The sequence below is a fragment of the Chelmon rostratus genome, chromosome 22 (genome assembly GCF_017976325.1).
Source record: "Chelmon rostratus isolate fCheRos1 chromosome 22, fCheRos1.pri, whole genome shotgun sequence".
In the NCBI taxonomy this organism is placed as follows: Eukaryota; Metazoa; Chordata; class Actinopteri; order Chaetodontiformes; family Chaetodontidae; genus Chelmon; species Chelmon rostratus.
Window position 1 is genome coordinate 12,539,191 of NC_055679.1, and position 10,892 is coordinate 12,550,082.

The window sequence follows — 10,892 nt, forward strand, 5'->3', positions numbered from 1 at the left end:
AAATTTAGACATGATTGTAGATGATGAAGGAAGCACACGCAAAAGCTTCCTGTGCAGAATAGATCCAGCTGCGTTGTGTTTTGACAGACTCATCTTCGCCCACACAAGCTCTCTCCTGAATGCAGCTTCTACTGTCTCTCCAAGGAGGAAAAAAAGTCTAAAAATGAAGGAACTGCTGCATTTTATGCATCATTAAAAATACAGTCATTATAGAAGATATGGTGTGTATGCACAGAAATACACTTTATGCTTTGATTCAAAGTACACGAAAGCTTGCATGAGAGGCAGAAAGCTAAAAGACTTCTTATAAAACCTCAAGGTAAGACAAACAATAAATTACAACAAATGATTTAATGAGAAAAACACATTTACAAACACACTACTTACAAAAATATACCCTCATTCAGCAGGCACACACTTTCAGAATTTTAGATACCTACACTGAGCCAAAGCCCACAAGTTTGTCTGGATACAAAGGCCGTTGAAGGTGGGGGGAGCTGAGAAATGCAGGCCACTCAGGGAACCCGCTGCACCCCACTGGGAATCTTCGAGGGCAGCGTCAAGGTCACACCGGCGGGCAGAGGGATGCCATGGCATGCCGCTTGGCTGCAGTCATGTGTCAGCTGCTCTTTGTGTCCGGTGTCCAAACTAAGTTGGCCGCTACGGTGGTCTGGACGAGACCCAGGAGGTGCGAGGAGACAGGCAGAGGTGTGGAAAGATGGGAAAAAAACACCTGCATCAGTATTCAGATGCTTTACTGTAGTCAAACTAGAGATGCTGCAGTTTAAAAACATTGGAAGATGATGATGATTAAAACTATAAGTTAAAGGTATTTTCAGCAAAATCTACTGCATGTATAAATCCTCACTGTACAGAAAAATGACATGTACTACTGCTTATATGTTGCAGTATATTAGTGAGTTATTAGTACTGATGCATTCATGTGTAAGTAGCATTTTACTGTTGCTGCTGGTCAGGATGGAGCCAGTTTTGACCACATATAGTTAAGATGAAGATAAGATGGAAAAACCCAAGTAAAAGTATCTCAAAATGTTACTGTACCCTACTGGTTAAATGCTGATCAATAATCTTCCAGTAAATATATTAATCCATCCTCTTATCCTCTAAGAGTGCTGGTCAGATGGGATAATTGCTTTTTGCTGGATTAATAATTTAAGTAAAAGCAGTGGAGGAAGTTTTCAAATACTTAGAAGTAGAAATACCACAATGTAAACTAAACTAATCCATGAAAAAAACAGTACAAGTCCTGCATTCAGAGTTAGTACCAAGTATTTCTCTGCAAAATACCCTTAAAGTATGAAACATTAATAACATCAGTTAACTATAGCTCTCAAATGAATGTAGTGCAGTAAAAAGTACAACATTTGCCTCTGAGATGCAGTCAAGGAGAAGTATGATGTGACATACAATGGAAATACTCAAGTGAAGTACCTAAAACTGCAGTATACACACATGAAAAGTCTCCATCGCATTCAACAGTGTTTGGGTTGTGTTAAGTCCAGTACGAAGTGGTTTCAAATGACACCACAGACCCCAAAGTCAACATCACCTCGCGGTTCAGACGGATTATAAAACAGGCAACTGACAAAACACATCACACGTCAAAGGGCAGGCGAGGCCGGACCGAAGGCCTCGAGGATGACTCCTCAGCACGAGGCCGCGGCCGCTGCTTCTTCCTCTCAGAAAGAGCTCAGGTGCCCGCCGGCGACACGCTGGGCCGTCACCTGCCTGCTCGTGAAAGCGCGACGGCAGGAAGTGCATTTTAAACGCTTCTTTTTCTCGCTGCGTGTCCGCGTGGAGGCAGGAGGGAGTCGGGTTGCATCAGGAATAGCTCCCCCACCTGCTGAGGATCACTGAAAAAAAAAAAAAGTATGATGACAGAACATTTGTCGTCCCCCGCGTCTTCCTCCTTTTATTGCCTCTCGTTGCTCGCTGGATCGTCTCCACAGCTTCTGTGGCCCCTCTGTTGTGTTGGAAACCAACACCGGGGGGTGTTTGACGCTGAGGCGCGGGTGGAGCAGCAGCTTTCAAGGCATATGTCAAAGAGATACCTGCTGGAGGACCCTGGACAAATAGGGAAAAATTCTCAGAGGCTTTTAGTGTAGGAATTGATTAATAGTGATAATTATTGGATTAATACGCATGTTATGAGATAGTTTAAGGGATGTGACATGAAAATCTCTCTCTCTCTCTCTCTCTCTCTCTCTCTCTCTCTCTCTCTCTCTCTCTCTGTGTGTGTGTGTGTGTGTGTGTGTGTGTGTGGCCTGTGTGTATGATGAATTATTCACTTCAAAATAGCACATCTTGATATTTGTGCTTTTGTTCAATTTGATGATTTTATCTTCAATATGCTGTCTGTGCTGCTAAATGCTGATGCTAATATTCAAAACATATGCTGGGATATTTGTTTAATTAATATGGAAAATTGGAAACAGGACATACAAAAAAAACACAAAAAAAAACAAAACAAAAGACAGGACAATAAGTTAAGTATTGCAAAAACATAGAATAAAATGTAAACAATATAGAGAAAGAATGATGATGCAATAAACTACAGATACAATGAAATTTACACTGTGCATTAATATGATTTTGATTAAAAAAAATATGGGAAAATGAGCATTTTTGCTTTATTTTGTTAATACTTGGACATGCTAACGTATTTCCATATGCTGTAAATCACATATAGTGACATGCAGTACATACACACAAACACACGTAATTTACATATACGGCCATATTTTTGGGGGCCATGATATAAAGAGTAAGATAATAAAGGTGGGATGTTGCAGACAGACTCACTCTGGTCTCTAATCTCTGAGAAGCTCTCACGACTCACAGAGAGCAAAGGATCAGCGTGGCCTCGTCCCCTGTTTCATGTGACTCTTCCGAAGACGCCCTCGCTGCTAATGCTCGCTTCGCCAAAAACACCTTAGCACTCGCATCAGCTTTATTCCGGCGTAAGCCAGTGGAAAGAGGAGAAACCTGATGCCGAGGCGCGAAGTGATTGGCCAGAAGTGCCAGAGCTCAGGCCGGGATTAGCGCGCGTGCTCGGGAGTCTTGATGAAGTCGGGCCAAGAAGCCGCGGACTGCAGATGTAAACACAAAAACACACCTGTGACAGGACGAAGAAGAGGAGGACAGAGCGCTCACAATGCTAACATGCTAATGTTTACCAGCTAGAATATTAACCATGCTCACCATTTTAGCTAAGCATGCTAATATGTGCTATTCAGCACTGAACAGAAAGTTGGTGCATCATTCCACCCATCCAATGATTGTTGAGATAAAGACGTTTCACCCCTGGTTAAACTGGAGGAAGTCAGAGATCACTTATACTGTAAATCTACAGGATTCATCCTCTGAGGACCATGAACCTCTGGACCAAAATGGCCAACTGGCTGGATGTGTAATTCTGCAGGCTATCAGCTGACGAGAGAAAGCCAATCAGAAGGTGGCATCTGACTGAGCGTATAAACAATATGTACATGCACATGCCTGCACACACGCTAATGCTAACTCTGAAGGACATTTATTTAAATCTCCTGCAGAACACCAGCCATATAATGAAATACATGATGAAGAATCTTTTTCTTTTCATGTCTGTTTTATATCTTCTCAGTGGGCCTGTTGAGATCATAGATTGTATGTCTTCACTGCAGCAGCTATTTAAGCCTGCTATTCCATCCACTCCTCTTCCGATGAACCCACGTGGCAAATCTGGAACAGCCTCTCGTTATTTGCGGTGCGACATAATCCCACCAACCAGTATTTTTATCTTAATAACAGTGATTAGAATAGATCAAATGTCAGAGGAGCTAATTCCTGTTATTTAACCTTGATAATGTCACTCCGCACTCTTCCCTCGGATAAATCGAGCGGTAAAGACAAGAGCCAACAGTCTCTGCGTGGCTGCGTGTGATTTACTTGTGCACTTGATGACATGTTTGACTAATTACCCAGAAACAGCCAGAAAATCAGCGATAAATCATTTGATTGAATGATTTCCTGAAATCTAACCTTGTGTGTGACTGAATTCATGTTGCCACAGTTAAAAGCTGAGCGAGGGGCCTGACCTATTCTTAGCATATGATTGTGTGCTTTTGCTATGTGAGGGGCCTCTGGGTGTGTATAGTGCTCATCAGATATATTGTTGCTCAGCTATTATATTATATTGTCTGTGTCCTGAACTACCAAAATCCATCTACCAGCACCTCTAAAGCTCATTAATTCACATGTTATGCATCGTTAGGTTAAAAACAATTATTTCTGGGCTGCCGTTTCGTCAGCAGCTTCCTGTTGTCATCACTAGTTGCCTAGCAACTGCTCCTGGCCAGGAATAGTCCGGCACATAACGCCCCATTAAGCTACAAATTCACATTTTTGCATTTTGTTTTTTGTAAAGAAACAAACAGATAAAATGTGGCCACAGCTCATGCAGCTTAATATTAGACAGAGTCAGGCTAGCCATTTCCTCCACTTCCTGTGTTTGTGCTATGCTAAGCTAACGAGCAACTGATACATATGCATATATGAAACCAAAAGGCAATATGTAGTAAAACTTTTCCTTTAAATTATACTCTAACGTTTTTTTTTTATTATTGATTAATCTGCTGATTATTTTCACAACTAATTGATTAATCATCAGAATGTCAAAAAAAGCTCAAGGTGACGTCTTCAAATTGCTCCCTTTGTCCAACCAACAATGAAAAACCCAAAGACTCTTTATTTATGATCAGAAATGACAAAGAAAAGCAGCAAATCCTTAAATTTAACAAGCTGGAAGGAGCAACTATTTGACATTTTTGCTTGAAAAGTGACTGGACTGACTGCTCAGTTGCTAATTTTCTTTCAATCAGTGTCTCTGGCGTCAATATTTGTCACTATTATATGCATTTAAGCATTTTTTCTTACTGTTCCAACTGCAAGTTCCAAGAATATTGCACACAAGGAGAGGCAATATCAGGACAATACCATGAAGGTAATGCTCATGATGTATTATTACACTCCCCTGGTGTTGTCACAGCGTCCGGGGAGGTGATATTTAATGCTCGGCCCCATGCCAGCACATTCTTGGGACCAGACGTTATATCTGCTGTCCACGCGCCGCCCTGCTCACATAAAAAGCTGCCCATTGTCTTCAACAGCCGCTGTTTGATTCTGCAGGCGCCCATTGACAGGTAAGACAACCACCGCTTTACTGTCTGCTTTAAGACTTTCAACTGACAGATACCGTTTCCTGTGTTTTAGTCAGTTTCTCGTCATGTTTTTGCAAATATTCCTGTTGAATAAAAGTTGAAAAGAAAAGAGTTGAGACGAGAAGATCTATCTATTTAAATGCAATTCTGTATTCTCTCAAGCTGTTGGAACATTTAATCAAAAATAACTGTTCATAGACATTGGACAGCGTTTTAGCAGTTCTGCAGCAGCATTTGTCAAGTCAATTAACATGTAGCCCAACGAGCAGATTTGATTTGCCAAATCTTCTACTTGTGACGACTTGCTGTCAGAGTGTTTAAAGAAATCTGTTGAGGTGTCAGTCAAAACTGCGAGAAGCCTGAGATGATGCTGAATATAGTGGAGGGAATTGTTCTTGTCACGTCCTTGCTTTAATCCTCCTGTCAGAGGATGTTGAGGACTGTTTGCTATGTGGCGCCTTGATGGGTCAGATTACACCGTGGTTCTCGGGGGTGACGCATCACCCCGAAACGGCACTAATACACACCTCTGCTTCTCTCATGTGTTTGTCTTTGTGATTATAGCTGAAGCCAGGTAAGAAAATTCATCATCGATCCTCGATTACAGGAAAGCTGTGTGTATGTGTGACATAAACCTAATTACCATTGCCTTTAGCATCATCACCCTCATTTGTTCCTGTTTGGGGTTTCAGGAGCCCGACAGACCCGGAGCCATGAATCCCAAAGGGGATAAGGTGAGGTGGCTATATTCCACGGTGTTAATCCTCCACGCATGGAGAGGGGACACATTGTCCTTATGTGCATGGCAAAGATCTGGCAGTGGTTATCTGTCAGAGCTGTTATCAGCATCACTGAGAGCTTTCCGCTTGACTTCATCCTAATAATAAAGCCTTATCTTTTCACATGCAGCTGCAGGAGGTGTTGTGGAGTTTCACACTCACAGGCCTTTCCACACATATTTTACTGTGTATGCAACAGTTGATGGAGCATCGCAGAGTGATTGCAATATAGAAGCCACGAAAACCACCTTTGCATAGTTCAAATTGTTCCATTTTAGTGGAAAGTCGTTGATGCAAGTCAATTTTCTGCAGCTTATGATATTACATTGCGTGGCGCACTTGTAATTTTCTCTAACCTCGATGCATGTGCTCCTCTACAAACCTGAGCAGCCGCAGCACCGATCTGATTAACGCTAACTGAAATATATTGTGTTGTGAATTCACACTGACGAGGACCTTTTCCCACAGCCGAAGTCGAAGATTTCGGCTTCTCGCAAGCTCTCCCTCAAGGTGAGTAGTACTGTTAAACAAGGCCCGATGGAGCGAAGCAGCGCTCTATCGTCATGTCACGCTCCAGATGTGTTCATTTCAACTGATTTTAAATGAGGCTGAGAACGGCTGAGCTTGCAATTAGTTATCTCGAGATAACAAGATAATCAACCAGTTTATTTAACTTTCCCGACCTCAAGAAAACGAGTCATTTTCTTGTGATAAATTATCTTGAGAAATCTGTCTTTTGTTTCTCAAGATAATGAGCCATCTTTTTCAGCCACTATTTGAGCCATTTATCCGATACTTTCAGCCACATAAGAGTGTAATGCAGTACATGCGCTCAAGTACTGTACTTAAGTCCAGTTTTGAGGTAAGAGAACTTCACTTGAGTATTTCCACTTTATACTTCTATTCCACTACATCTCAGAGGGAAATATTGCAGCCTTGTTTCTACTCCAATACTCTTGTCTGACTGCTTCAGTTACGAGTTTCTTGTCAGATTACAATTTTCCATACACCCTGAAATCCTCGTATCTCCATATTTGGTAAATTTGAGACTGCAGGTTTGACAAAATTTTCCACCTCTTAAAATAAATAAACTAAATGTGAAATCCCTCTTGGATTAGCTGGAAAATGCATCATCACAGAGGTGAAAACAGGCTGTTTTTCTCGTGGAAAGTTGACTTGACAGTGAGGCTACAAACATGTGATGATCTTACAGAATACGATGCTCTGCTGTAGATCAAACTAGCCAACAATGTATAAAGTAGTTAAAATGAGCTCAACCTTAAACATCCACAGCAGTAAAATGCAACAAAACACATTAATGCAGCAGTAATATTAATCCAAACACATCAGACGTAATACTAAACACTGACAGAGACCAAAGTTAGTTTACTTTTGATAGATTTTGCTGATAATACATGTATACTTTTACTTAAGTTAGATAATGTAGGATTTTTACTTGTAGTGTGGCTTTAGTACTTTTTCTGAGGTAAAGGACCTGAGTTCTTCGTCTTTTACCCATCCAACAACATGTAGCAGTCAATGGTGACCTCGAGGTAAAGTGAATTCATCTGTTTCTTCCAATCAGATGCTTCTCCTCACACGAGCCTGTGAGGATCTGGAGAGGGAGACGCAGGAGAGGGAGGAGGAGAAAGTCCGCTACTTAGGAGAGAAGCTGCCCCCTTTGCAGCTCTCTGGATTACAACTGGATGAGCTACAAGTGAGGGTCATAAACTGCAGTAGAGCTTTTTGTACAAAATGTTTGATTAATATTAAAACCGTCTCTCTCCGCCCTCAGAATCTATGCAAACAGCTTCATTCAAAAATTGATGTTGTGGACGAGGAGAGATATGACTGTGAATCCAAAGTGGGCAAACACAACAAAGATGTAAGTCTCTGAACCCCCTCCAGCACCGAGCACACACTCTTCTTATCATCTTGCACGCTTCAGTCAATATTTTAAAATGAAAAAAAAAAAAAGTTTCCCTCTTCTCTTTGAAATCAGAGATTAAACCTGGAGAAACAAACAGAAGGCGCTGTATGTCATATTCCAGCAAAAACCCTCTCGAAATTATTCAGTGCTTCAGTTTTTGCATATTTACAAGCCTGGGCAGTAAAAATCTGAATTTCCCTGAAGGATTTGTGTTTGTTTCATATTTTTTTCTGCCATTTTTTATTTTTTTTTTTAGATCCACGAGCTGAAGCTGAAGGTGCAGGACCTCGGGGGCAAGTTCAAAAAGCCGGCCCTGAGGAAGGTGAGGGTGTCTGCAGACGAGATGATGAGAGCTCTCCTGGGGTCCAAACACAAGGGCTCGATGGACCTCAGAGCCAACCTCAAGTCTGTGAAGAAGGAGGACGTCAAAACGGACAAGGTATGGAGACTCCCGAACACCTGGTCTGCCAGAGTCTTGAGGTTTTCTCATGCACGAAATTTAGTTGTTATGACAAGACACGTGTGTGTGTGTGCGTGTGTTCATTTCCTGTTCAACCCCAGGTGCTCACTAGTGAGGTGGGCGACTGGCGTAAGAACGTGGAGGCCATGTCCGGCATGGAGGGCCGCAAGAAGATGTTCGACACAGGCGGCGGAGCCCAGTGAGGAGTCCTGCAAGTGACGAAGCTGATCAGCTAAGAGCAAGGAAGAGGAGGCTGGAATACTTACCTGAAGGCTAAATGACTTGAAAGCTGTAGGAATTAAGCATTAAAGCATGCATAAAATCTAGATAGAACATCAGCTACGCCTCCATGTGCTAGATGGCCATTTTCTGTGCAATGACTCAAAGCACTTAAAACATAAGATGAGTAGAGACCCATTGTTTTTTATTACTAAGCAACATTTGTTTTGTTATGACATATTTAGACAATTAAAGTGGATGTGAATAAAGAGACACTGCTTCAGTCTTTGATGTCAGCACTTGACTTTATCATGTTTCATGTCACTGGCAGCCGCCGGTTTATGCGCGGCATGTAAGAGAATGGAAAGCAGCTTAACTCATGATGGATTAAAAAAAGGGAAGCTGGGAGGGGGCACAACAGGTGTAACCTGCCTAACGTTAGCCTCATAATGTTTAAATAGACCTTTCAGACACGTCCATTAAAGAGGAGGAAGAATATACTTAAAGTGAACTCAATTTAAACTGAAACAGCGACTTTTTCTTTGACCAGACTGTAATAATCTTTGCATGATAGAGATAAAACAGGAATTTTAAACAAACAAGTAATGAGATGATTAAACACAAAAGAAAATTGGACCCTGATCTGATAAGAACCGACAAGACAGTGTTTTGATCATCAGAATTATGTTGCTCATTTCGTCAACTTTAATCACCAGAAAAAATTAAACTTTCCTTTGGAGTTTAATATACTTCTTGATGAGTTCTGTTCAGAGTTGGATGAGAGGAATGAACCACCGGAGACTCTCCAGCAGATTTCAAAACACCTGGGCCGAGCGCTTTAAGCCTCCACGACTGTCTTCCGTACCTCCCAGCCTTTGAAAGCAAAACTCGAGCTGGATGGCAAACCCAGCGGCACTGCAGTGCTACACATCGCACGCATGCATGTGCTTCCTGTGTGTGTGTGTCAGTGGGTTGACTGGCTGTTGTCGCCCTGCCGTTGTTATGTCAAATATGACAGTAACACCAACAATAGCTTCACGATCCCACCGTCAGTTGGTGTATTGTGTGTTTTTATGGGCTGGTTATGGAAAGGTGTGTTTAAACAGCTGACACGCATCTCTCTCACACATGTCAGCGTCCATTTATATACACACACACTCACACACACGGTGCAGTATGACTTTTTGATGGCTGTGTGAAATATGGATGGTGACAGTATGTGTTTAGCCTCTTGTCTGCTGTGGCATTCAGGCTTAGCAAGCTGATAATGCAAAGCTACCCAGGTCTTGATATCTATAAATAGGCACCGATGAGAGCGACCTTCACGCAGAGCAAATGTTCCAGATGTGCTTCCCAGAGAGACTCATGTCAACGCCACATGGCGGCCGTTAAATGCAAAGGTCATGACGCTGGAGTCTGCCATGCAACTTACTGAGATGACAAACACATTCAGATGGCTTCATGTGTCAAAACCTGGATCAGCCCAGTCGCTGCTGCTCATGGGATGCAACACACTGTGCTTCACTGTCAGGGCCACTTGGTGGCAGTCCACAAACAGAGTAACACAGCACATCTGCTGCTGTAAATATTACAAAGGCCAATAAGAAGTGGCTGTGTTGGGTAAAATCCAAGGAAACTCTCTAATGATTTGTAAAATTCTAATTTTAATTATCTGGGCTTATGCAATTTCCTTGACAAAATCTTAAGCGTTTGAAAAGAAAGCAAAACTAATTTTTAATTTTAGAATCACAGACAACTGTTCTTCATCTTAGAAGAGAATCAGAACAAATTTGCATATTGAGAAGCTGAGGAACTGAGTGTGGAAAAACCTTAATTTCAGGAAAAGGAAATGTTTACTGCTTGTTTGAGAGCAGAAAAAAAAAGATGGCAAGTGTTATTAGAAGACCAATGCTGTGTAGTCTATGCATGTTCCAGGTGTTCGTGGTAAAGAGGTTGTGTGGTTCATGTTCTTCCTCCTGGAAGATGCTTGAAGTCCACTCGGACCCATGACTTGCGATTTTGAGCCATTAAGTAAACCTGACTTGACTAAATGTGAAGAGCCTCCCTCCCTCTGTTCCTTCATCATTAAAAACTGGCTCTTTTCTCTTGGAGCAGAAAAGACACGATATTTCCACAAGTTGTAAGAGGGAAGAAGTGGAGCCTGACAAGAAATAATTACTGTTGTGGCTCTAAACAGTGCCAGTTCATTTCACTCATGGAATAACCCGAAGAAAAAGAAAAGTGAGCGTTAGTCTGCAAAGAAAACACTGAGGCAGATTACAATG

General features: G+C 41.9%; 1 protein-coding gene across 1 annotated transcript; it reads left to right on the forward strand.

Moving 5' to 3' along the window:
* The first annotated feature begins 5,143 nt into the window (after window positions 1-5,143).
* On the forward strand, window positions 5,144-8,875 carry LOC121625567 (troponin I, slow skeletal muscle-like). Its single transcript, XM_041963697.1, has 8 exons — window positions 5,144-5,201; window positions 5,784-5,793; window positions 5,912-5,953; window positions 6,467-6,508; window positions 7,584-7,715; window positions 7,794-7,883; window positions 8,185-8,367; window positions 8,490-8,875. The coding sequence occupies exons 3-8, from the start codon at window positions 5,933-5,935 to the stop codon at window positions 8,589-8,591; spliced, it is 570 nt and encodes a 189-aa protein (XP_041819631.1). The 5' UTR covers window positions 5,144-5,201; window positions 5,784-5,793; window positions 5,912-5,932; the 3' UTR covers window positions 8,592-8,875.
* The last annotated feature ends 2,017 nt before the right edge of the window (window positions 8,876-10,892 follow it).

Excerpts from the sequence above, each read along its gene's own strand:
- LOC121625567 (XM_041963697.1), top strand. The coding sequence starts at position 5,933 with ATGAATCCCAAAGGGGATAAG. Across the intron at positions 5,954-6,466 it reads TGAATCCCAAAGGGGATAAG|CCGAAGTCGAAGATTTCGGC; the intron begins GTGAGGTGGCTA and ends CTTTTCCCACAG. Across the intron at positions 7,884-8,184 it reads TGGGCAAACACAACAAAGAT|ATCCACGAGCTGAAGCTGAA; the intron begins GTAAGTCTCTGA and ends TTTTTTTTTTAG.